The sequence below is a fragment of the Ornithorhynchus anatinus genome, chromosome 2 (genome assembly GCF_004115215.2).
Source record: "Ornithorhynchus anatinus isolate Pmale09 chromosome 2, mOrnAna1.pri.v4, whole genome shotgun sequence".
NCBI lineage: Eukaryota > Metazoa > Chordata > Mammalia > Monotremata > Ornithorhynchidae > Ornithorhynchus > Ornithorhynchus anatinus.
Genome location: NC_041729.1, coordinates 88,305,743 through 88,333,479, shown reverse-complemented (window position 1 = coordinate 88,333,479; position 27,737 = coordinate 88,305,743). Strand labels below are relative to the sequence as shown.

General features: G+C 47.4%; 1 protein-coding gene across 1 annotated transcript; it reads right to left on the bottom strand.

The window, feature by feature from the left end:
- Positions 1–1,313: 1,313 nt before the first annotated feature.
- Positions 1,314–26,991, bottom strand: IFNGR1 (interferon gamma receptor 1). Its single transcript, XM_029057517.2, has 7 exons — positions 26,806–26,991; positions 15,406–15,520; positions 14,175–14,347; positions 12,428–12,591; positions 10,804–10,975; positions 7,620–7,750; positions 1,314–4,786 (listed from the first exon to the last, which is right to left on the bottom strand). Exons 1-7 carry the CDS (start codon positions 26,930–26,932, stop codon positions 4,178–4,180), a joined length of 1,491 nt encoding a protein of 496 aa, XP_028913350.1. The 5' UTR covers positions 26,933–26,991; the 3' UTR covers positions 1,314–4,177.
- Positions 26,992–27,737: the final 746 nt, after the last annotated feature.

Sequence of the window (27,737 nt, the reverse complement as noted above, 5' to 3'; positions counted from 1 at the left end):
TGCTCATGATGTGGTAACATACGTCCATGGTACTAATTTCCATCAGTTCCAGCTTTTCATATGTATTTGAGGGGAGAGCTCTCTCTCCCCTCAGGGTCTCAGTCTAATTTCCACCTGTGCACTCTTTCCCAGCACAAAGTACTGTACACCCAGTAGGCACGTAATATTCCACGAACGTTAGGGTGAAGTGAATGAGAATGCTAAATTAGCGCAATGAGAAATCAAGACTCGCTTGAGGGACGACAGAGCAGACAGTGGAGGTGGACGGATGTGGCATCAGGGGCAGCATCAGCTCCCACCCAGGAACCCCAGCCTGCCGCACCTCTCTCGGGTCCCCAAGAAACACTCGGGGCACGCAGACCCTTCCTCGTCGTAAGAACGGGGACTGGCGGTCACGTGACCTAGGACAAATCACTTAACTTCTGTGTGCCTCAGTTTCCTCATCTGTGAAATGGGGATAAAATACCCGTTCTCCGTCCACGGTGAGCCTTGTGAAGGCCAGGAAGACTGCGAGCTCACTGCGGGAAGGGAAATGTATCTGCTGTTGTACTGAACTCTACCAAGCCCTTAGTACAGTGTTTCGCACACGGCAAGAGCTCAAATATGATTGAATGAATTCTGTCCAAAACAATTATCTCCTGTCTACCCCAATGCTTGACATATAGCCATCATCATTATTAGTTCCCTACTGTAAACTCCTTAAGGACAGAGATTGTGTTTACTTACTCTATTACTCTCTCTCAAGTGCACACAGTAAGCACTCAAATATCACTGATCTTTTTATCGATCGTTTTTATTGAATGCTTACTGTGTGCAGAGCACTGTGCTAAGCCCTTGGGAGAGTACAATACAGTAATTGTACTTGATTACTTTATTCTTTATTCTTGATTCTATTTAGTTGCCATTGTTTTTACGAGTTGTTCTTCCCCTTGACTCTATTTATTGCCATTGTTCTTATCTGTCCGGCCCCCCCCCCCCCCCCCCATTAGACCGTAAGCCCGTCAAACGGCAGGGACTGTCTCTATCTGTTGCCGACTTATTCGTTCCAAGCGCTTAGTACAGTGCTCTGCACATAGTAAGCGCTCAATAAATACTATTGAATGACTAATAGGCAGGCAGATTCCCTGCCCACAACGAGCTTATTGTTACTCTAGTTTACACCACTCCAAAGCAGTAGTTTGGCTAGGGCCAGTCCTGACTATGGCAAAACATGAAGAGGTTTTGTTTTGAGAACAGAAGTAAACGCATTGAAGAAAAGCAGCTTTAGGTAATTATGCAATGGTGAGTCTAATAATTAATTGGCCATCACAAAATTTAAGTGGAACCATTTCATATTTTAATAAAAAAGCTTTCTCTACCCCAATCTCTAAAAACAAGCCATCCAGCTGTCTATTCACATTCACATTTTATACATTTGCCCATTACAGTAAAAAAAAAACCTCATCATCCAACTATATGTGCCAATATAGCTTTGTCTTTAAAAAAATATATATAAAAAACTTTGGCATTTTTACAAATCTCTCATAACTTTCTTTGTTGACATAGTCACTACGTAACTAGCTAAAGTTCACAACCCAATTCCTTTCCTGTAACTCTTCTTTTTTTAAATTGGCTGACTGGCCACTAGTTACATATCTGCAAACAAAGGTGGCATAAAGAGTAATAAAATTATTTAGACAAGATTTTAGAAACTTGATTAGCTTCTTGGAAGTCATATTCAGCCCTCTAGTCATTTCAACACAAGGGAACAACAGAACACAACTGACTCTTCGAATTGAGACCCCGGAGAGGGAGGAAATTTTATGATTGAAAAACTAAACTAGAGCATGTGAGATTCACAAAAACCATAGTCTCTCAATATGTGAGGGCTGGAGGAGCCCTCACACCTGACCTGAAATGCCTGCTTTTCCCAGTCTTGGATGAGGGGGCATAATGGTAAGCATATTGTGGGACTGGTTAAGAAAGAAGCCCCCGACTAGGAGACCAAGATGGAGCGTCACAGAATCTCACGGAACCTCACCGGAGATCACATCACGAAGAAGTATTTAAACACGTCACCTCTCGGTTCTCCTTTAGGGCTTCCTTCTGAGGTCTAGTCCCAGAGTCTTTACACCAGTGATCTCTCCTTGAATCCAATAGCACAAGTTCCTTTTTACCATTAATCGCTTTCCTCCACGGTAACGGAGCATATATGTGATATTAAATGCAAGATTCAGTATGAGCGTCAGACACCGCTAAAACCTCCTTTTGGGGAAGTTGCCAAATTTGGCTTAAGGGCTGGATGCTTTGGCGACTTTGTGGACTGCTGTTAGGGAGGACAGTCACCCTGACTAGACTGCAGAAGGGTGTTAAACCTACTTGAGATGGCTGGAGGTGAACTGTGCAGTGGCAAAACTGTAAGCTCGTTGTGGGCAGGGAATACATCTGTTTACTGTTGTACTCTCCCAAGAGCTTAGTACAGTGCTCTGCACACAATAATCGCTTATTAAATATGACTGAATGAACGAACGAATGAATCGTGCTCAGGTTGAATTACATGGGGCGCCAGCATCCTATCTGACACTTCTGGTGCCACTGGCCAGCCCTGACGTCTGGTTCTTCGAATTCAAGGGCGAGCAGCGGTAACACCACATACATCCTCAGTAACCCATCTGGAGTGTGGGACTGTTGCCTTGAAAAAAATGTTTTCAAATGCCTGGGCATTTTTACAAATCTCTCATAGCTTTCTTTGTTGACAGAGTTTCTAGTTAACCAGCTAGAGCTTACAACCCAATGCCAGAGTGCGATGCTGGTCATCTGTGACGCGTGCACGTTCTCAAGCCAATGAAGGCCTGAAGGTTGTGCAAGGAGACCCTCACTGGTAGGGAAGAAGGCCATCTTGTCCTGACTAGTCTGACACCAGTCTGGCCTGCGTTGGGTCTGGGGATTATGATTGTGAGCCTCATGTGGGACAACCTGATCACCTTGGATCCTCCCCAGCGCTTAGAACAGTGCTCTGCACATAGTAAGTGCTTAATACCAACATTATTAAAGGCCGGGGCGAGATCATGTGAGGCTCTTTTGGGGACTGAACAAAGTGAGCCTTGTAGGCCCCGTACAGTGCTTTACTAGTAATGGGAAGCTGAAAAATGCTGCAGCCGATTCAGTAAAAAACTTCCAACTCCTTATACAATACAAAATATTTCAACATTACATTGCTTCTTTCACCAGAGCCACTCAAAAGGAAAAAGAACATGAGGCGAGACACAAAATCATTCTTTTAAAAAGGCAGTAAAAGTCTCAGTTGGGTTTGCTATAAAAACTGGGACACTGCAACTCTCGTCAGGCTATTATCACACACCCCTTTGATAATTATGAATACTGATATATTTATGTACAAGTATTCCTAAATCGCTTTTGGAGTAATGGAAAAACTGTCCGATAAAGTTAAAAAAACAAGTTGAATATAGAGATAAAGAGTACTCACGGGACCACATACACTTTAAACAAAGGCAAAAAAAATAAAACCTAAGGAAATGAAATGATTAGGTCGTTTGTACCCTAGACAGGGGACTCTCCTCAACAGCTAAAACACTGATAAATGGTATTTATTGAAAGTATAATACAACAGAGTTGGTTGCTATGTTCCCTAGCCATAAGGCATTCACACGACATGACATCCAATGGGCCAAACTTACATTGATCATTGGCTGAAAATTTTAACTTCATACTGAGAACAATCCTGAATAGTCCCTTCAATCTTAAGTCAAAAGCTGGAACTTCTCCAAGTGAAGTATCCCAAACAACAAAGGATATTGCCATCCCAGTAAACAAGTCAACTCTAATGTGGTGTCAAGCATGCTAAAAATGATGATTCCAAAACCCGTGCCTCTTTTCGCTACATCTTTTTTTTAAAAAAATTCAAAAATAAAAATTTCGGTTCAGCATACTGTTTCTTTTACAGAGATAACCTGGATCTCAATTCTGAGAGTTCACGAGGTCCTCAGCTTCATTCCAAAGGATGTCTACGAATTCTGAATGCTAAGTCAGAAAGAATCATACTGGCTGGAGATACAAACATATCCTTTCCATTTTCTTAAGGTCCATCCAACTCAGATTCTCTTTCCCACAGTGGCACCAAATAATACGTGGAAGCACAGGTTCCCGTCTTCATCTTTGGACTCTTAGAGCTCTGAAATCAGGCCGTTTGCAGATCCTGGTTGTAGGTTAACGAAGAGGCTGCTGAATCCTCTGAAGGTCTGTACCCAATCACAGACCCGGCGGCGTCATCATCCATAATCAGATCGACGAGAACATGAGGCTTATCGTAGCCATAATTCACGTTAGTGTTCCTTACTGGAAGAGGGTCTTGCACCGTCACTTTGGCTGCAGGCTCATACAAAGTGATGCTGCCCAGCTCCGGGGAGCAACTTCCAGATTCTTGTCTAGAAGGATCTGACTGTGAGGAGAAGCTGGATGATTCCGTTTGGCTGCAGTTGGATTGGAAATAGCTGTCTTTTGCCTTGGAGCTGGGCTGGCTGTCTTGGCTCATCGCTGTAGCACCCTCCTTGACAGCTGCCGCTTCTGTCAGACTTGAAGTCTCTTGGGAAGGAGTGTCTTGTTCCGATTTCCCCACGCTGTCCTCATTAGGAATGATCTCCACGTCGGTCACCGGCGTGAACGGCTCTTCCACGAGCTCCTTTACACTGTGTGGGGGTGCTGGCTGACATGTTAAGACTGAAACATACTTGGTTTCCGATTTAGTCTCCAGAATGCTCCGGGAATTAAAGTTTCTTACTATGGAGACCTAGAAGGAGGGAAAAAAACAACTCAGGGTAAATGAAAGTAACATAATAAACCTTGATTAGACTCAAGCCTTCTGCCTTCAATTACCCAAAAGTTTATAGGTTTGACCGACGGCAACATAATAAAAATAGGCAAATCAAACCCAGTCAGTTCATTATCTCACAATATCACAAAAAATGATACATAATCCCAGCTCTGCCACTCTGCCTGCTGTGTGATCTTGAGCAAGTCATTTAACTTCTGTGTGCCTCAGTTACCTCATCTGTAAAATGGGGATTAAGATTGTGAGCCCCATGTGGGACAGGGACTGTGTCCAATCTGATTAGCTCATATCTTCCCCAGCATCTAGTACCATGCCTGGCATATAGTAAGCACTTAAATATCACAATTGTTATTATTTTTATTACCTCCCATCTGGGTATTCTTTTCTAGAGCTTAGAACAGTACTGTGCAGACAGCAAGTGCTTAATAAATACTACTAATACAACTTCAGGGCTGCATTCGGGAAATTAAATTAACCTAGGGTCAACTAATTTTGATTCTGAGGTGAGGAAAACTAAGTTGAGTAAAGGGAGCTTTTTTTAAAAAAACATGGTACAAGGATGAAGTAATTAAAAAAAAACTACCACCTTTGCACTTTAATCAAATTCTTACTGAAAAGATAAACACTTCCTTATGAGAAGACGGTGGAGTTCCTTAGAGTTGAAAATGAGTCAGTTTGTGATATGTGTGGATTCTGTGGGACTTCTAGATAACTATCCCTATTTCCAAAGCAATTTACATGGCAAAATTTCAAGCAATAGGCTTTAATGTGAATTCTAAATTCAGAGATGTTCCTGAGACAAGATCAAGAGTTACTCTAGTTGGCGATCATTTTTCTAAACTTCAGCTGTGATTTATTAGACAAGGAAACAAAAGCTCATATTTGAGAGGGTATACAGCTTTAAACACATGAGACTGTGTGGGGCAAAGGTATCAGATACTAAAATGAAGTGAAAACTTCTGTGATCTTATATCACTCTTGTTCAGTTTTACATTCATTCAATTGTATTTATCGAGCACTCACTATGTACGGAGCACTGTACTAAGCGCTTGGAATGTACAGTTCGGCAACAGAGCTACAGGGCTAAACTTTCACAGCCTTCATGCTATGGGAGAACTCACACTGCGGGTGACCTATGTTAAACTGCTCTGCTTTAAATAGGACCAACTAAGGTTTGGGCTTGGAGCCCAAACATTAGGAGCGTAAGGCAGTTCCAGCGAGCTTTCACTCTCTTAAGTCAAAGCTCCTCTTTCACCTTCCTTTCCTTCTCTGCTCTCGTGCTCGTGACACCGAGAGAAAGTACAAATAGGTACCCAAAGCAAACTCATTCCATCACTGTTCTAGGACCACTTTTATAGTCACCAATAATAATAGTAGTGGCCCTTATAAACGCTTACTATGCGCCAGACGCTGTGCCAGACAGAAGATAATGAGATTGGACACAGTCCCTCTTGCTCCAAGCCTCAAAGTCTAAGACGGAGTAACTACAGCTTTTTTTTAAATCCCCGTTTTACAGATGAGGAACCTGAGTGCAAAGAAGTTAAATGACTTGCCAAGGCCACAGAGCAGGCAAGCAGCAGAGCTAGGACTAGAAGCCAGGTCTCCTGATTCGCGGGTTTCATCTCTTTCCACGTTATCAATGTGTGGGGTATTCTGAAATTCTTACAGAAGCCTTACAGATTGCTTTCAAAAACTGATCTACAAACGTTCTTCTAGCTTGTGAGTCTTTACTGGCTGTGCCTTCACTGAAGAAAGCAACAGGACCTTGCCCTCACCGTCACAGGACCGTGCCCTCACCGTCCCCTCACCCACAGAACAGTCGGGGTGTCTCCCCGGGAAGTGGACCAGCTGTCCTCCGCACCGCTGCAGAGACACCATCCTGTCCGGCCTTCCACCACCCAGGCTGCAAAGAGAACCGCAGCTGCAGCGTGAGGCTTCCACCGAACCTCGGGAAGACTTGCGGCTGCTGGAGCGGTTGCTGTGGCCACGGGGTGTGCTTTGGCTCTTTGCTTTTAGCCAGAGCATCCTGCTCATTTCTATTTTTATTTTATGTGAATTTGTCCTCCTCTTTTACACCGTTTTAGTGTGCCATAGCTCCATAGGTGTATCTGTCTCCAGTCCGTCCAGCCCGACACCACGTACTCTTCGATTGTGAGCCCCTTGAGGGCCGGGGATCTTGTCTAACTCCCACCTGTATATTCTTTCCCAGCAAGCAGTACAGTCCTCTGCACACAGTAGGCATTGAAATATTAACACCACTACTTCACTGACGGGTGCCACGGCTTCCTCCTCACCATCCCACATCTCCACTGCTCCCCGTATCCTTAAGCTAAGAGGACACAGACAACTGCATTCAGCTCAAGTCTCCTACCAGAGAGCACTAGTGAAAAGAGCTGTGACATTCAAAGTGTTTGGAACTATGCGCTGCAGAATATGAAGCTTAACTGGTGGAGCCATGGTCTCTGCGCACCTTCTACATCTCTTCCACACACCCTTCCCACCCACAATCACTCCTCTTCAGGACTGGGAAAGCTGAAAGGGGCGACCACTGAGAGTTTCCATAGGCCCATTAGTTTTGCAATCCATCAGCCATATTTACTGAGTGCTTATTGTGAGCAGAGCACTGTATTAAATGCTTGGGCGAGTACAACATAATATAACAGATACATTCTCTGTCCAGATTTTCCATCCAGTGGTTTTTCCTCTTTAAATATCACTAAAAAAGAACCATAAATAAGTTACGAGCTTAACTAACTCATTCGGTAATTAAAAAGAAATTTGAAAGAGTTACCAGTGATTTGGGTAATCGGATATTTCCTCTCTGGCAGTTGTTGCTTCTCTTCCTTAATTGATAAGCAAAGACTATTATCAAAACAACCGACACAAAAGCAGCTAGAGCAATGGGCAAAGTCACATGAACATCTGTAAAAAAGAGAGTATACAGTAAAATGAAAACTGAGAAGACTGTTGGAATATTTTATTATCATGGATCACTTTCAGGTGTGCCCTACCGCTCCAGTTTAAACCCTGAGGCATTTTCAGCTTTGAATTTTTCTGCAGGATAAAATCATTCAGATAGAGAACACAGAATGTGACTGATGTCAGAAAAGATCTGGAGCTTCCTGAAAATTCAGTCAATCAATAGAATCTATTGGGCACGTAAAGTCATTGTGGGCAGGGAATGTTTCTACCAACTCTGTCGTACTGTACTCTCCCAAGTGCTTATGCAGGACTCTGCACAGAGTAAGTGCTCAACAAATATCATTGATTGATTTACTCTGAGCACAGCATTGTACTGAAGTGCCTGGGAAGTTCAGTACAGTTAGTAGACACAATCCCTTCCTTCGAGGAGCTTAAAATCTAGTGAGGGAAACAGATATTAAAATAAATCCCAGGTAGGAGGAAGCAACAAAGTTTAAAGAGATGCATGTCAGTGCTACTGGGGTGAACGACAAGTGTGATCTGGGTTGCAGGGGGAGAGAGCTGAGTGAGTGCCTTGAAGTCGACGGCCAGGAGTTCCTGCTTGATGCCGAGAGAGATGGGCAACCTCTGGAGGTTTTTGAGGAGTGGGGAGATGGGCCTAGAGCAGTGTTTTAGAGAAAAGTGATCTGGGCAGGAGAATGCTGTATGGCCTGGTGGAGGGAGAGGATGGATCAGGGAGGTCAGCAAAAGGCTAATGCAGTGGTTGAGGTGGGATATGATAGGTGCCTAGACCAGTGTGGTGGATGGAGAAGGAGGGGTGGATTCTGGAGATGTGAAGAAAAAACTCACAATATTTAGTGACTAACTGGATATTTGGGTTGAGGGAGAAAATGGAGTCGATATCAGCCTAAGTCGGGGCTTGAGAGATGGTGAGGATGGTGGGTGCTTTCAACAGTGATGGGAAAGTTAGGGGGAGGGAAGGACTGGGGAGAAAAGATAAGGAGTTGAGATTCAGACATGTTGAGTTTTAGGTGCCCACAGGACATCCATGTAAGATGTCCTGGAGGCAGGGGAGATATGAGATTGGTGAGAAGGAGACAGGTCAGAGCTGGAGTTGTAGTTTGGGGAGTCACTGGTGTAAAGATGGTATTTGAAGCCAAGGGAGCAGATGAGTTCCTCAAGAGAGTGAATGTATGCAGAAAACATAAAGCGACCCAGAACTGAGTCTTGAGGGATTTCCCACAGCACAGAAGCCTGCAAAAAGGCCAAAAACCGACTGGCCAGAGACAAAGGAGAACCAGGAGAGGACTGTGTCAGAGAAACTGTGGTTAGATAGTGCTTCCAAGAGAAGAGGGTTTCCACCATTGTCAAAAACTGCTAAGAGGTCGAGGAAGGTTAGGACATAGTAGAGATTGTTCAATTTAGCCAGGAAGAGGTGACTGGTGACCTTGGAAAGGCCAGTTTCAGTGAAGTGGAAAGGACTGATGTCAATTGTCCTCTCCCTGACTTTCCCGTCACTGTGGACGGCACTACTATCCTTCCCGTCTCCCAAGCCCGTAACCTTGGTGCCATCCTTGACTCTGCTCTCTCATTCACCCCACACATCCAATCGATCACCAAAACCTTCCAGTCTCACCTTCACAACATCGTCAAGATCCGCCCTTTCCTCTCCATCCAAACTGCTACCTTGCTGGTATAATCTCTCATCGTATTCTGACTAGATTACTGCATCAACCTCCTTTCTGATCTCCCATCCTCCTGGCTCTCCCCACTTCAGTCTATACTTCACTCTGCTGCCCGGATTATCTTCCTACAGAAATGCTCTGGGCGTGTCACACCCCTCCTCAAAAACCTCCAGTGGTTGCCTATCAACCTTCGCATGAAGCAAAAACTTCTCAAACTTGGCTTCAAAGCTCTCCATCACCCTGCCCCCTCCTACCTCACCTCTCTTCTCTCCTTCTACAGCCCACCCCGTACACGCTGCTCCTCTGCCGCTAACCTCCTCACTGTGCCTCGTTCTCACCTGTCCCGCCGTCGACCCCTGGCCCATGTCCTACCACTGACCCGGAATGCCCTCCTTCCTCACATCTGTCAAACTAATTCTCTTCCTCTCTTCAAAGTCCTACTGAGAGCTCACCTCCTCCCGGACGCTTTCCCAGACTGAGCCTTCCCTTTCCCTCTGCCCCTCCTCCCCTTCCCATTCCCCCTAATCCCTCCCTCTGCTCTATACCTCCTGCCCTCACCACAGCACTTGTGTATGTTTGTATATATTATCTAATACTCTATTTTATTAATGATGTGTATATATCTATGATTCTATTTATCTATTTTGATGGTATTGATGCCTACTTGCTTTGCTGTCTGTCTCCCCGATTTAGACTGTGAGCCCGTTGTTGGGCAGGGATTGTCTCTAGCTATTGCCAAACTGTACTTAGAACTTAGTGATCTGCACACAGTAAGCACTCAATAAATACAAGTGAATGAATGAAAGAATGAATGAAGGATTGTAGAGGGTAAAAGGAATGAGTGTGAAGATAGGAAGTGGAGACAGTGAGTGTAAACAGCCCATCTGAGGTGTTTGTACAGAAATGGATGGTACAGTGGGGTTGAGAGATAGTTCTTTTATGAGAGGGACTTGTGGGCTTGTTGGAAAGCAGAGGGGAGAAGTCAGCGGCGAGTGAGTGGTTAAGATGGAAATTAGAAAGGGAAGCAAGACTGAGCCCAAGTGCTCTTATAAGGTGTGAGGGGGATGGGATCGAAGGTTCAGGTTGAGGGGGTAGATTCTGGAAAGCAGGCAGGAGACCCCTCTTGAGAGATGGCTGGATAGGATGACAAAGTAGATGGAGGGGGGCGGACAGGAGAGAGCTGGAGAGGTGAGGGGAGAGTCTGGGGAGTTCACACCTGAAATTAAAATGAAGTGTCTTTTTCAAAGTTTAAGTCAGTAACCTGAAGTGGTTGCTGAAGTAGAAGCACAAATTAGATTTCAATAAAACAAGCAGAGAAACCTATGTTTCTGACAGGCTTTTGACAGGCAGGAAAGGAAATGTTTTTACCTGATGGGCTTTTGGGTGGAAGATGAAGACAGTGCTTTTCTGTTTCTTCAGATTTAATTTCCCAAATTTCTGAGAATATTTGAGCCCTGATACAGTACTCAGAATTTCCAGACAATATTTGAATGCTGGTGTTGCATTTATCAAAATCGCACTCAGCTTCATACTCTTCATACTGCACGAAAAGCAACAGATTTAAGAATCTTCTGAAAAACGCAAAATTGCTTTTAAACTCCCTGTCATTTATAATGACCAATAACTCCTAACCTAGTGCTAGCTAGTCCTGAGGATATGAAGTCATGGTTGAACATTAACCAGAAATATTTATTTTGTAGGAACCTACAAAACTGCCCTCTGGTACCTCTGCTGTTAACTTGACAATGATTAAGCACTGATTAAGTCCTTCTCCATGCCCCTTAACCCACAAAGGAGAACCAGACAGTTGATACCTGGCTAGAAAAAGAGAGGTGTGGAGAAGAAGTTTTTTTGTGAAAAGTCACCCCGCTACTACCATTAAACCGCTTCCCCAAAACCTTTAATTCCATTCTCTGGAAAACTTACTAGCCTCCCTTGTCATCCTTTGATCTTAAATCCGTTCAGTCGACAACAGCTCAGGACTTTTTTTGTAACAGAAAATACACTAGAAATAACTGAGACCAAACTCAGGTTACTAGGATGATTACTTTCCAGCCTGATGGAAACGGTGAGATAAGTGGGTTTTTTAAATATATTTTCATTTTCTACTTAGTTATCTATAAGAAAAGAAAAAAAGTCCTTTATTAAAATTGACTAATAGCATGCCTGCCCTCTTAAATTGTGAGTCCCCAAGGGACAGGAACAGTGTCTAATTATTTCAGAGTAACTCTTCTGTTTTCCACCTTGCCTTCCTTTCCCTTTCAGCTCCTATTTTCATACAAAATATCCTCTCTTCCGCAATATACACTCATTATCCTCTCATTATTTTCTCTACCGGCTGTGGCTTCCTTTCTGCTATCCTGCACAAATACCCTGAAAGTTTGTAACTGATTAGTCTGTACTTACAACAACTTTTAGTACAGTGACTGGCATGTAGTAAGCTCTCAACAAATACCGCTAAAAAAAAAGGGGGGTGGGGTCCCTGGGAGGCTTTTTTATTTTCTATGTGCCCTGATAACTACTAATATTTTACCTCCACCCTACGGATGTCTCAGGCTGCAGGAGCCATGGCAGGTTAATAACTCAGGGTGGGGGTCTGGCCTCCTTTGTCATGATGTAAGCTCGTCATGAGCAGAGAATATTTCTCTTTATTGTTGTATTGTACTCTCCCAAGCGCTTAGTACAGTGTTTGGCACACAGTAAGTACTCAAATACGACTGACTGACTGACTGAATGAATGAATGAACAGGACAGAGGGGATGGGTTTGGAGTCTTGGGGAGACTCCTAGGACTTAGAGTCCAAGACTTAGGGCTGCCCACATTCCCAACATGCAGGCACTGAACCCTGAACTAGGAAGTCCAGGCCACACCGTGCTTTAGGCCGGATTTTGGGGCTCTTGCGTACCCTAAACAGGCCATCAAAATCCCACTGACCAATCGCTGTGGGTACTCCAATGCTACTTCTTTCTGAATAATTTGAAAACATACATACCTCATTTCCATCTACAGTACAATACACCATGCAAGTAATATCATCATACTCGTCCAACAAAGAGATTTTCTTCGATCCATCAGCAAAAGTTGGAGGGTAGAATATGTCAACAATGATTTGGTTATCTTTAGTTGTGACATTTAGCTTAAACTGTCCAATTTTTCCTGAAATATAAGCATCATTAATATTGGATGTAACATTTGTGTAAGATTAAGAATAACTTTAGAATTACAGGGTTAAAGTTATCTAGCCCTTTCTCAATACTGGAAGTATAAAGTTCAGCAACTCTGAGGTAAACTTTCCATTATACCCAATAGAATGGGGGTCCAAATTTGAGAACCACAACTGTTTCTTCCTCCTGCTCCTGCCATAATAAATATGGTGTTTATTAGGTGCTTACTTACCGTGCGACGGGGCAGATACAGGGTTCGTGATCTGTCCCACGTGGGGCTCACAATATATCTTATTACTATTTTACACAGGAGGAAAATGAAACCCATAGAGTTTGGGACTTGCTCACTTGGGGCAGAGCAAATTTTGAAAGGATTTAGGAGAACCACAACATGGATTAGAAGAGCCAAACATTAAAACTTGTGAAGAAAGGCTAAATGAAGCTTGTTGTGGGCTGGGAACATGTCTATCAACTCTGTGGTACTGTACTCTCCCAAGCACTTAGAGCAGTGCTCTGCACACAATAAGTGCTCAATGAATACCACTGAGGATGATGATGATGAACTGCAATTATTTTATCCAAAAGAAGAAAGCTGATTATAGCTCTCACACAGAGGGTAAATGTACATGCAGGTGCAATGGTGGCCAGATGTTCCCGATTCCCATAAGAACCGAGTGAGAGAACAGATCTGAGCTGCAGCTTCAGAGGAAGCATTTCCTGACAGTGAAGGAATGGGACACACAGGAATGGATTTTCAGGAGAGGTTACGGAATATGCTCAATAGAATTTTTAAAATGGGAGAGATTATTTTTTTCCTGAAATGGCTTATATATGATTTCATCAATAAATTATCACTATCGTTCTCCCTAGAGGAGGCAGAAAGACTAGATTATCATGATCCCTTTCCAACCTACCAAACACAGAGATTTATGTGGTCTTTAGGCACATAAACAAAGTAATGCCCTTAAATTGTAAGCTCATTGTGAGCGGGAACCTGCCTACCCATTCTGTTATGTTGGACTCTCCCAAGTGCCTAGTACAGTGCTCTACACACAGAAAGCACTCAATACATACCATTGATCGACTGAAAAAAACAACAAATGATTACATTGTTTCAACACAATAATAAGGACGGTGGAATCTGTTAAACCAACTACTGCACTAAATGCAGAGGCAGATACAAGCTAATCAGGTCACACAGGGGGCTCGCATTCTAAGTAGGAGGAAGAATAGGTACTGAATTCCCATTTTGCAAATGAGGAAACTGAGGCACAGAAAACTTAAATGATTTGCCCAAGGTCACATAGCAGACAAGTGGCAGAGCCAGCATCAGAACCCCGGTCTTCTGACTCCCAGGCCCGTGGTCTTTCCAGTTGCCATCGCAGCTCCCATATTACCCATTTAGCAACTCCCTGGCCATTCCATAGAAGTTTTTAGTCCTTGTGTGCTTTAACTAATTTTAAATTGAAATACAATCCAAAGACTATTTTGCTACCGTATGAAAAGCATAAAACACAATTTTAAAACAGCAACAGCATCAGCCTTAAGAATGCTTATAAATGTCATGTGGCTCACCATTTCTTTTCAGGACAAAATCTTTGGATTTTGCATAATCAGATTCTCTTGCTCCAATGGAAGCTTTCACTCTAGCCCAGTGCGAAATCTCTGAGTCCATGATATCAGTGAGAATGTAACAGGACTGAGCAGAAATTCTCGTGCAGTTACTGACTTTCATCCAATTTTTATTGCTGTAAAAGAAAAAGAAGGCAACTTTTATAAAACCACACTTATCAGAGAAGACACCATTACTCTCAAGTAGGACTTGGAAAAATTTGGAAAATGCACGGAGCACAACCAAGAAGAAATCTTGCACAACCTTAAGCACAAACCACATCCACATGCTCCACAACACCTTTCCCCAACTCCTTAAGCCCCAAAATGAATCTGGAAGTTTGTTCCCAAAGCAGCACCACTAGTTGAATGCCCAGAGCATTAAAGATTCAATCCTTGTCAACAAAGGTGAGTCATAAAAATAATCATCTCAAAATCCTGATTCGGGTACTGACGATTCAGAACATTTCTTTTTTAAAAAAACATAAGCCTATCAACGCCGAGACTCTAAAATGTATCCTATAAAATATCATTACTTCTTTCCAGTCTAGAATCTTCAGTGAAGTGTGCCGGTATTATGATTACTTAAAACCTACTTAGCACATTTTAGCTAGTCCTTAGATCTCTGAGGAGAGACACGGCTTAGCCAGCTGATCTCCTTCCGGCTGTTCGGACCCAATCTGTACACCGTGGTTGATTCGTATTTCGCTTCCTGTGTACGACACACGGATACTCAGCAGGTACTCGGAAATGGTGGAATTGCAGAGTGTGAAAGAAATGGGGACGCTCAGACTGTAAGCTCACTGCGGGCAAGGGATGTGACTACCAATTCTGTTCCATTGTACTCTCCCAAATGCTTAATATGCAGTGCTCAACACACAGTAAGTGCTCAACAAATACCAGTGATTGACCGATGGAAGCAAAAATAAATTCCACACTCCTCTCCTTGTAAATCAGGAGGCATGGAGCAGGGAAATCACTTTTCCAGAAGTCCCAACCCAGTTTAGGGGGCGTGGAGGTCTTAAGAAAAAGAGCCAACGGAGCCAGGGAGCTTATCTTCTCTGCGGCTGTCCTGCTTCCCAAACCTGGGTCTGTGCAGCGGCAGCCGCCGCTCACGATTCTGATCCTTCCACATCATTTACTCTTTGCTTACGCTGCCATTGCCACAGTTAACCAAAAACCCAATGGCACTTACTTATAGCTCAAGATCTCCACGGTGAAAAGAGGGATCCCAGACACATTGGGGAATTCCCAGGTGACCAAAGGATTCCAATTATAGGATTCGATTTTCACGTTGACTGGCATGGGCACTGCAAGAGAAGAGAGCATTTTAACAGAACCGTTGAGAATAAACAAACACTTGCTTCAGAGATGTTGTGAAACTTGGGGCATATTTTGCAAGCCACTGAAGGGGTTCCTATTATTAAGAGAAAAAAAAAACAAAACCCCCCAAAACGCTCAAACGATCTCCCAGGCAGTTACTGCACCAAGGCAGCCCTGCTGACTTGTTTTTACTGTACCATCCGCCGGACGAGGGCCCGAGCAGACTTGGGCCGCAGGGGTGGGGCCTGGGGGCCGCAACTGCCGGGAGAGGGTCTGCAGCATCCCCACAGAAGCCCGGGGGCGGGGGCTACACTTAGCCTCCAGGCCATGTGCACTGATCCCAGCCCCCCGGGGCACTGGGGAAGAGGTCGACCAGCCCCACGGTGCCACGTCTTCATGGGGGCGTGAAGAGTGCCCGCTCTTTGACCTGGCTGTCCACGGAGGGGCTTCCCAGCGGTGGCAGAGCCTCAGGCCGAGGCTGAGGGGGGACAATGCAGCAGGAGGAGGCGTTGGAATTCACTGGGTACCTCCGCCTACTGATTACAGAAGGAGGAACCAGCCCCTCTGGAGAGTGATAGTCCCGTGGAAACGCCTGTCTAGAGCAAAACGATAAACGCTACACCTGTTAACCACATGCTTTAGTGATCTCAGGGCCGAGAAGCTGCCTGAAGGAATCGATTCCAATCGAAGAGACAGTCCCGGGCATCCTGTTCCCTTCACCCCACTTCCCACCCCTCTTCCCTTTCATCTTCTCCTCCTTCCTCTTTGGCCCTACCCTCCGTTCACTTCTGCACCCATAATCAAAAGGACAGGCCTGTCCACATGACAGTCTTGCATTCTAACGCGTGCCTGCTGCGATGTATGCAACATCACAGCATCAAAGGAGGAACTGACAGATTTTGCCCTGACTCAGGGACATGGCTTATTGCCCGTAGCAGCCAAAAAACCAGCTTCTATATGGATGATAGACCATTCCGCCCAGGTTTGACCCTAGAGGAACGGTGTTTATTAAATGCACTCCTCGTCCCCCTGCAATTAGTGAACGATCACAATCCTGCACAAGCCAGAAATTGTCCCACTTCAGGCTCAAGCACAAGTGGAGCCCCATATTATCCTAATCTGATCCTGACCTCCCACCTTTTGCCCCATTTTCCCTCTTCTCCTTCCTCCCCCATGTTCAGTCAATTCATCTGTCAGCCTTTAGTCCCTCTATCGGACCCTTACGACAGATCCAGCCCCTCTCAGCTGAACCCAAGTCTCTGGACAATCTCCTGGGTACCAAAGGGGGAGGGGAAGGAGAGGAGGAAGAGGGAGAAGGAAGATGGGACCAGACAGATCCAGTCTGGAGTGGCAGCGTGGCTCAGTGGAAAGAGCCTGGGCTTCGGAGTCAGAGGTCATGGGTTCGACTCCCGACTCTGCCACTTGTCAGCTGTGTGACTGTGGGCAAGTCACTTCACTTCTCTGTGCCTCAGTTACCTCATCTGTAAAATGGGGATTAACTGTGAGCCTCACATGGGACGACCTGATTACCCTGTATCTACCCCAGCGCTTCGAACGGTGCTCTGCACATAGTAAGCGCTTAACAAATACCAACAACATTATTACTATTACTATTATTACTCACAACTTACGTATAAGTTACCCAGAGCAAAGGGGAGAGCCACAAGGGCTCCCTTTCCAGGGGTAAATCAAAACATTCAGAGCGGACTTGATAAAACATTCGAAAACTCAGATGGAATGTTCTTACAATAAAAGCCAACAAACGCATCAGCAGAATACTTTGAGATGCACCTGTTAACCACAGAGGCTCACAACACGCGAGGTGTTAAAAAAAAAAAAAGGTATCGTTTGTTAACTTGTGGTTTAGCTGCTAGTTCTACGTATTAAAAAAAAGTCTAGTTTCAATTATCAGAAGAGGGAAACTAGTTTCATAACAACCAAAAAGATAAAGGCTTAGACCTTTCGAGCGCTCTAACAAGTTCAATACATCAGTGAGAGTAGCCTCAAATCCTCCAAAGCAGGGGTGACCAAGCCTCGAACCCAACCGCAAACCGAGGATGGTCTAGAAGCGCAGAACAAAGGGCATTTCTCTAACTGGAAGGGTGGGCAAGCAGTGGGGGGTGGACGAGTGGTGGCGATGAGCAGCAAGGAAGAGAATATGGGAGCTGGGGGCTGCCGCCCACCCCAGCCCAAGCCCCCTGCCCTGGGTCAAGGGGACTGGAGTAACGGCAAACCGTGGTGCGACGGAGGCCAAATAACAGAGCACGTTTGTGCCGAGCCGCAAGGATACAAGCGGCTCAGGAGGCACAGTTTGGCGGCGTTGCTCAAAATGATCAGTCTGAAAACTAACGGGGCAAGTTCCAGCCACCAATAATAATAATAATGTTGGCATTCGTTAAGCGCTTACTATGTGCGGAGCACTGTTCTAAGCGCTGGGGTAGCTACAGGGTAATCAGGTTGTCCCCATTTTACAGATGAGGTCACTGAGGCACCGAGAAGTGAAGTGACTTGCCCACAGTCACACAGCTGACAAGTGGCAGAGCCGGAATTCGAACGCATGACTGCTGACTCCCAAGCCCGGGCTCTTTCCACTGAGCCACGCTGCTTCTCTTGAACCACGCTGGTGAGGAAAAGCTAGCTGTGGCGCAGAACCCTTCACTAGACGCTTGTGCTCTTTTCTCCTGTCAGGCTAATTTTGGTCCATAGTAAGCATTTACGTAATTGTCAATATCATTCTCGTTGTTTCCTTTTCCTCTTATTTTTCTAGTATCTGTTGCGAGCTTACTATGTGTTAAACATTGTTCTAAGCGCCGGGGTAAATACAAGTTAATCAGGTTGGACACAGCTCCTCTTCCATGTGGGGCTCACAGTCTAAGCAGAAGGAAGAACAGGTATTTGACCCCCATTTTACAGGAGATGGAACTGAGGCACAGAGAAGTTGAGTGACGTGCCCAAGGTCACACAGTGACCAATTGATACAGCCAGGATTAGAACCCAGGTCCTCTGATTCCCAGGCACATGCCATGCTGCTTCGCAATCCTTTCCTTCTCTATCCAGTTATTCCTAAAACTTCCATTCTCTCCAGCTCTTCTTGTTTCCTCCTGATTGTAACCTACTTGTGGGCAGGAGTGAATCTACCAACTCTGCCATATTGTGCTCTCCCCTGTGCTTAGTACAGTGCACACAGTAAACACGCAATAAATATGAATGAATGCTCAGCACCCTGTAAGTGTTCAATAAATACAATTGAATCCTTCTCCCCACACTCCTTCTCCTCTTCATCTCCCAACTGACGTTTCTAGGGGTGTGAGTCTATGTACCCGTGTTCTCGGTTGCTGCAGCGTGCGTGTGTGTGTGTGAGAGAGAGTGAATGCGAATGTGCCGCGCCCAGACCCTCGCTTTGTTTCCTTGCAATTTCAACGGGCCACCCCTTGGAAAATATCAGCTGCTAGTCAACAGCATGTAACAATAACCAGTCCCAAGACGGAGAAGAGGAAATAAGAGTTCCAGCTGCAGCAACTTATTTTTTTCCAAGATCAAAAGAATAAGTGGCTATAAATGGGCTAATTCAGAAGTCAGGCACAATGTAGGAATATGTAGGGCACTCCCAAAAAGAGCTTTCTGAACTGGCCCCGGCCCTTGCGACCAGCTTGCCTTTCTGACGACTTTTATCTTGATTCTGTTTCTGCAGCTTTTCTTGAAACTCCTCCCCCCGGCCTTTGCTTGGGGCTGATTTTCTTCAGCTTCTCCTTCTTTCCCTTCTGCGGGGCAAAGTTGGCAAAGCTTCAGTGAGCCTCTCTGACTCCAATCGTGTTTTTAGCCCGTGCAATGAAAATAAGTGATGCTTCCTTCTCTAGCTTGCACTCCCACTATCTTCCACACTCTACTCCAAATCTCACTCCTGAGATGCCACGATTCTTCACAACATCTTTTGGGGGGGGGGGGGGCGAAGAAAGGAGGGAGAAAAGGAAGGGAGCTTGCCTAAGCCTGTAAGCTCACTGTGGGCAGGGAATGTGTCTGTTTATTGTTATATTGTACTCTCCCAAGCACTTAGTACAGCGCTCTGCACACAGTAAGCGCTCAGTAAATACCACTGCACGAATGAATGCGTAAAGGTGGATAACGAACGGAGGACAGAAAGACAAATCGGAAGAGAAATAACTGCAAATACTGCAATGGTGACCAAGTTGCAACTGACAGTTTACAGGTTGAACGCATCAAAGAAATGGATAGAAATGAACGTACAAGGAAACCCTCAGTTTAATCGATCATATTTAATGAGTGCATTCCGTGTGCAGAGCACTGCACTAAGCGCTTGGGAGAGTACAATATAACAGAGTTGTTAGGCATGTTCCTTGCCCACGACGAGCTCACAGGTTAGAGTGGGAGACACGTACTAAAATAAATTACGGATAACGTACACAAGCGCTGTGGGGCTGAGGATAGGGTGAGTAAAGGGTAGAAAAACAAGGGCAAGGACGATGTAGAAGGGAGAGGGAGGAGGGGAAATGAGGGCTTAGTCTGGGAAGGCCTCTTGGAAATGTTATTTTAATAAGGCTTTGAAGGTCAGGAGAGTGGTGGGAGTCAGGCAGTTCCAGGCTAGAGGGAGGATGTGGGCAAGGGGTGGATGGTGAAACAGACCAGATCGAGTTACGGTGAGTAGGTTGGTGCTAGAGGAGTGAAGTCTGCGTGCTGGTTGAAAAAGGAAATCAGGGAGGTAAGATAGGAGGGGGAGAAAACTGACCGAGTGCTTTAAACCCCATGGAAAGGAGTTTGTGTTCGATAGGTTAAGAAGTGGACAGGCAACCCCGGTGGTTCTTGAGGAGTGGAAAATAGGGCCTGAAGAGCGTTTTTAGACAAATGATCCAGGTAGCAGAGGGAAGCATGGCCTGGAGTGGCGAGAGACAGGCGGCAGGGAGGTCAGCAAGGAGGCTGCCGCAGCAATAGTCAAGGCAGGATAGGCTAAGTACTTGGATGGGCACCGTGGCCGTCTGGATGGAGAGGAAAGGGCAGGTTTCAGCAACGCTGTGAAGGCTAAACCGACAAGGTTCGGTGACAGATTGAATACGTGGGTTGAATGAGAGAGATGAATCGAGGACAGTGCCAAGGATGGGGCTTGTGAGACAGGGAGGATGATGGTGCTCTCTATCGCGACGGGACGGACAAGGGGAGGACGGGGTTTGAGTGAGAAGACGAGGAGTTCCGTTTCGGACACGTCACGTGCGAGGTACTGGCAGGACACCCGAGAAGAGATGTCCTGAAGGCAGGAGGGAATGTATTCATGACTGTCTTCCCCTCTAGACTGTAAGCTTGCTGTGGGAAGGGAATGTGCCTACCAATTCTGCTGTACTGTACTCTCCCAAGCAGCTAGTACAGGGCTCTACACACAGTAAGTACTCAAGAGGAGAAAGATCAGGGCTGGAGGTGGGGACTTGGGAATCATCTGCATAGAAATGGTAGTTGAGAAGTTGAGAAGCAGCGTGGCTCAGTGGAAAGAGTCCGGGCTTGGGAGTCAGAGGTCGTGGGTTCGAATCTCGGCTCTGCCGCTTGTCAGCTGTGTGACTCTGGGCAAGTCATCTCTAACTTCTCTGTGCCTCAGTTACCTCATCTGGAAAATGGGGATTAAGACTGTGAGCCCCACGAGGGACAACCGGATTACCCTGTATCTAATAATAATAAAAATAATGTTGGTATTTGTTAAGCGCTTACTATGTGCCGAGCACTGTTCTAAGCGCTGGGGTAGACATAGGGGAATCGGGTTGTCCCACGTGGGGCTCACAGTCTTCATCCCCATTTTACAGATGAGGGAACTGAGGCACAGAGAAGTTAAGTGACTTGCCCACAGTCACACAGCCGACAAGTGGCAGAGCTGGGATTCGAACTCATGAGCCCTGACTCCGAAGCCCAGGCTCTTTTCACTGAGCCACGCTGCTTCCCCAGCTCTATCTACCTCAGCACATAGTAAGCGCTTAACAAATACCAACATTATTATTAGTTGAAGCTATGGGAGAAGAGCAGGGGACCCAGAACTAAGACCTGAGGACCTCTCAGTGTCAGAGGGGAGGGGGAGACAGAAGAGGAGCCTACAAGAGGGACAGCGAACGAGTGGCCCTTCTAAATACCCACTCATTCGGGGAGCTCATCCTCTCCCATGCCTTCAACTATCAACTCTACGGGGATAACTCCCAAATCTATCTAACCAGCCCCGGCGTCTATCCTACTCGGTCATCTCACGTTTCCTCTTGCCTTCGGCGCATCTCTACTTGGATGCCTCACTGACAGCACGAGCTCAAAACCGAACATCTCATCTTTCTCCCGAAACCCTCCCCGCTTCACCTTCTCATCACTGCGAGCGCACCACCCTCCCTTGTCTCACAAAGCCCACGGACTTAACGTTATCCTCGACTCCTCTCTCCCTTTCGACTTTCATATTCAGTCAGTCGCCAGATCTTGTAGATTCCATCGGTAGCTTTCCAGCGTCCGGCCCCTTCCCCTCCATCCAAACCGCCACTCCGCCGGTCAAGGTACTGGCCAGATCCTGTCTCGGCCATCGCCTCGGCCTCCTCGATGATCTCCTCCCCCTAGCCTCACCCCTCCCCACTCCGCAGTTCGTTCCGCTACCTAGATCAATTTTCTAAAGCCTCACTCTGTGCACACCGCCTCATTCCTCAAGACACTCCAATGACCGTCTGGCCCTCTCCGCGCCAAGTAGAAACCCCTGACCGGCGACTTTAAGGCTGTCACCTCTTTCCCTTCAACTCATCTCACTTCTCTCCCACTACAACCCATCCACCCACCCACTTCACTCTAATGCCGACCGACTCACCAACCGATTCACCGTGCCTCACTCTCATCTCTCTTGCCATTGCCCTCTTCCTCCTGTCCTCCCACCTACCTGGAAGGTCTTTCTTTTCACACCACTCTCCCCAGATTTTTAAAATCACCCCTCCTCCGGCAAGCCTCCCTAACGAATCCCTCATCACCCCAACTTGTTTCCTCCCGCATCCCTCACGCACTCGAGCCATCACCCCATGAACCTATAATTTTAGTCTCCCGTGCTAGACTGTAATTGCTTTCATAATAATACGCTCATTATTATTGACAATAATAATGACGGTACTTGCTAAACACTTACTACGTGCCAAAGCCCTGGGGTAGACACAAGGTTTTTAAGGCGGACACAGTCCCTGTCTCGCGAGGGGCTCACGGACTAAGTAGGAGACACAGTAGGATCATGTCGATTAGACGGTAAGCCCGTCAAAGGGCAGGGACTGTCTCTGTTACCGATCTGTCCATTCCAAGCGCTTAGTACAGTGCTCTGCACATAGTAAGCGCTCAATAAATACCATTGAATGAACGCCTACGTCTCTGTTGTACTCTCCTGTGTGCTCAGTACAGTTCTCCGCATACAGTAAGTGCTCAATAAATATGATCGACTCCAACAACTCCTAAAACCTCACCCTCTCCGTCACGCCTTCCTTGACCTACAAGGGGGGTAATTTTTCCTGAATTTTCTTTATACAAAAATGGAAGTCCTGTGACCCTCTCAATTTACCACTCTACTAAACATCCCGTGGGCCTCCGCTTGCACACAGTGTCAATGTTTATTCCGATGTCCTTAAGTAAGATTATTCACCCAAGGGTTGCTTCAGAATCACTACCATCTGCCACCTTGATAGAAGGGGCAGGAAGTTAAAAGAGGGAGAGTGTCAGCGGCGACTCCTGACAAATCTGCCACCTGGAGAGACGTGGCGCAAAGTTGAAAGAAAGAGGAACGGTGTCAGTGGCGACTCCTGACAAATCTGCCACCTGGAGAGAAGTGGCACGAAATCGAAAGAAAGAGGAACGGTGTCAGCGCTGACCGCTGTCCACACCACGGCTGGGAGGGAGCACTGCCCGGCAAAATGGCTGGAAGCCTCCACCCACTCGGATCTTTAATAAAAATGTTGGCATTTGTTAAGCGCTTACTAGGTGCCGAGCACTGTTCTAAGCGCTGGGGGAGACCCAGGGGAATCAGGTTGTCCCACGTGGGGCTCACAGTCTTCATCCCCATTTGACAGATGAGGTAACTGAGGCACAGAGAAGCGAAGTGACTCGCCCACAGTCACCCAGCTGACAAGTGGCCGAGCCGGCATTCGAACCCATGACCTCTGACTCCCAAGCCCGGGCTCTTTCCACTGAGCCCCGCTGCTTCTCTAAGACACCGACGGCCAAGAACTGTCCCTGCTCTACTCCCGTCGAGTGATTTCTAGCGGCAGTCCCAAGTGGAGGCAAAAAACGCTTTGGGTGATTTTTTCTCTTTCTTTTTTAAATAACAGAAACATAATAATAATGATGTTGGTATTTGTTAAGCCCTTACTATGTGCAGAACACTGTTCTGAGCGCTGGGGTAGATACAGGGTAATCAGGCTGTCCCACGTGAGGCTCACAGTTAATCCCCATTTTACAGATGAGGTCACTGAGGCACAGAGAAGCGAAGTGACTCGCCCACAGTCACCCAGCTGACAAGTGGCCGAGCCGGGAGTCGAACCCATGACCTCTGGCTCCCAAGCCCGGGCTCTATCCACTGAGCCCCGCTGCTTCTCTAAGACACCGACGGCCAAGAACTGTCCCTGCTCTACTCCCGTCGAGTGATTTCTAGCGGCAGTCCCAAGGGGAGGCAAAAAAAACGCTTTGGGTGATTTTTTCCTCTTTCTCTTTTAAATAACAGAAACATCAGAGGGAGCTCTACAAAGCCAAAGGCTCAGAGCTGAGGAATGGAAGGGTAGGATGGGAAAGCCCCGATCCTGACGAGAGGGAACTCAGTCAGTCAATGGCATTTTTGTGCAGAGCACTGGACCACGGGCTGGGGAGCGTACGGTGCGACAACCTAACGACGATTATATCTTTGTCAACCTCAGAATTCTAAGGGTGATATCAACCACTAGGAGACACCAAAACATAAATCAAACGGGGTCACTTTCTATTTCTCACAACTCCGTTCTCCCCGCTGCGTTGACCGTGAACCCCACGCAGGGGGGACGGGGACCGGGTCCGCCCCGATTAACTTCTAATAATAATGATGTTGGTATTTGTTCATTCAGTCATTCAAGAGTATTTACTGAGCGCTTACTACGTGCAGGGCACTGGACTAAGCGCTTGGAATGAACAAGTCGGCAACAGAGAGAGACGGTCCCTGCCGTCTGACGGGCTGACGGGCTAATCGGGGGAGACGGGCAGACGAGAACGATGGCGATAAACAGAGTCGAGGGGAAGAACGTCTCGTAAAAACAGTGGCAACTAAACAGAATCAAGAATAGAATCAATTTGTTAAGTGCTTACTATGTGCCGAGCACTGTTCTAAGCGCTGGGGTAGACAGAGGGTCATCAGGTTGTCCCACGTGAGGCTCACAGTTAATCCCCATTTTACAGATGAGGGAACTGAGGCACGGAGAAGTTAAGCGACTTGCCCACAGTCACACAGCTGACAAGTGGCAGAGCCGGGATTCGAACTCATGAACTCTGCCCGGGCTCTTTCCAAAGCGCTTCCTATGTGCCCAGCGCTGTTCTAAGTGCTGGGGTGGGGGGGTACAAAGTGATCAGGTTGTCCCACGTGGGGCTCCCCATCTTCATCACGGTGACGACGGTGAGCCCCACGTGGGACGACCCCATCACCTTGTATTCATCCATTCAATACTATTTATTGAGCGCTCACTATGTGCGGAGCACTGGACTAAGCGCTTGGCATGGACAATTTGGCAACAGCTAGAGACCATCCCTGCCCAAGGACGGGCTCGCAGTCTCATCGGGGATCCCCCTCCAGCGCTTAGAGCGGCGCTTGGCACAGAGTTGGAGCTCCACAAATGCCACCGTGATGATGCAGCCTGGCTCAGTGGAAAGAGCCCGGCCTTGGGAGCCAGAGGTCATGGGTTCGAATCCCAGCTCTGCCCCCTGTCAGCGGTGTGACTGTGGGCAAGTCACTTCACTTCTCTGTGCCTCGGTTCCCTCATTTGTAAAATGGGGATTAAGACTGTGAGCCTCATGTGGGGCAACCTGATGACCCTGTATCTCCCTCAGCGCATAGAACAGTGCTCTGCACATAGTAAGCGCTTAACAAATACCGACATGATTATGATGATGATGATGATGATGATGCCCCTCTTGTTGCCATGGGATACCAACATCAACATCATCATCATCAAATGTGGATGAAGACTGTGACCTCACGTGGGACAACCTGATGACCCTGTATCTCCCCCAGCGCTTAGAACAGTGTTCTGCTCCTAGTCAGTGCTTAAATACCAATATCATCATCAATCATCAACAAATGGGGATGCAGCCCACCCGATGACCCCGTATCTCCCCCAGCGCTTAGAAGAGCGCTCTGCACATAGTAAGCGCTTAAATACCCACATCATCATCATCAATCATCAAATGGGGATGCAGCCCACCCGATGACCCCGTATTTCCCCCAGCGCTTAGAACAGCGCTCTGCACATAGTAAGCGCTTAAATACCCACATCATCATCATCATCATCAAATGGGGATGCAGCCCACCCAATGACCCCGTATCTCCCCCAGCGCTTAGAAGAGCGCTCTGCACATAGTAAGCGCTTAAATACCCACATCATCATCATCATCATCAAATGGGGATGCAGACCACCCGATGACCCCGTATCTCCCCCAGCGCTTAGAAGAGCGCTCTGCACATAGTAAGCGCTTAAATACCCACATCATCATCATCATCATCAAATGGGGATGCGGACCACCCGATGACCCCGTATCTCCCCCAGCGCTTAGAACAGCGCTCTGCACATAGTAAGTGCTTAAATACCCACATCATCATCAATCATCAAATGGGGATGCAGCCCACCCGATGACCCCGTATCTCCTCCAGCGCTTAGAACAGCGCTCTGCACATAGTAAGCGCTTAAATACCCACATCATCATCATCATCAAATGGGGATGCAGCCCACCCGATGACCCCGTATCTCCCCCAGCGCTTAGACCAGCGCTCCGCGCACAGTGGGCGCTGCACAAATCCCCACGTGACGCTGACGATGCCCCTCCTGTTGCCACGGTAACGCCCCCCGCCCCCCCCCCCGGCTCCCCGGGCCGGCGCGCGCCCCCTCCTCCCCCGCCGCCCCCGCGCGTGCGCTGTTGCCACGGTAACGCGGCCCCCAGGGCGGGCTCCCCGGCCGGCGCGCGCGCCCCCCCCGCTGTTGCCATGGCAACGCGGGCTCCAACGGCCGTTCCCGGCCCCCCCCCCCCCCCCCCGGCCGCCGGGCCCTACCCGAGTCCGAGGCTTCGGCGGCGGCCCAGGCCCCGGGTCCGTCCGGCGCGGGCAGGGTCGGGAGGAGGAGGAGGAAGAAGAAGAGGAGGGGGCCGGGGGCCACCCCCGCGGGTCCGCGCCCTCTCATCCCGAGGCGCCGGCGGCCGAGGGAAAGGGAGGCGAAGCGAGGGGCAGCCCCGGCGCCGCGCCCTCACGCCGCGGCCGGAGGGGGCGCTCCAGGCCGCCCATGCAGACGTCACTTCCGCCCTCGCCACGCCGGGGCCGCGCCGCCGGGACGCGGGAGCGCGCGCCGCCTGGGCCCCCTCCCCCCCCCCCCCCTTTGCAGTCAGGCGTTCAATAGTAGGTGTTGAGCGCTGACTATGGGCAGAGCACTGTGCTAAGCGCTTGGAGGGGACAATTGGGCAACAGACAGAGACAATCCCTGCCCCTTCATTCATTCCATCGTATTGATTGAGCGCTGACTATGGGCAGAGCACTGGACTAAGCGCTTGGAATAAACAATTGGGCAACAGAGACAATCACTGCCCCTTCATTCATTCATTCATTCATTCATTCATTCAATAGCATTTATTGAGCGCTGACTATGTGCAGAGCACTGTGCTAAGCGCTTGGAATGGACAAGTGGGCAACAGACAGAGACAGTCACTGCCCCTTCCTTCCTTCCTTCCTTCCTTCCTTCCTTCCTTCCTTCCTTCCTTCCTTCCTTCCTTCCTTCCTTCCTTCCTTCCTTCCTTCCTTCCTTCCTTCCTTCCTTCCTTCCTTCCTTCCTTCCTTCCTTCCTTCCTTCCTTCCTTCCTTCCTTCCTTCCCATTTATTGAGCACCGACTATGTGCAGAGCACTGTGCTAAGCGCTTGGAATGGACAGTTTGGCAACAGACAATCACTGCCCCTTCATTCATTCATTCATTCATTCAATAGCATTTATTGAGCGC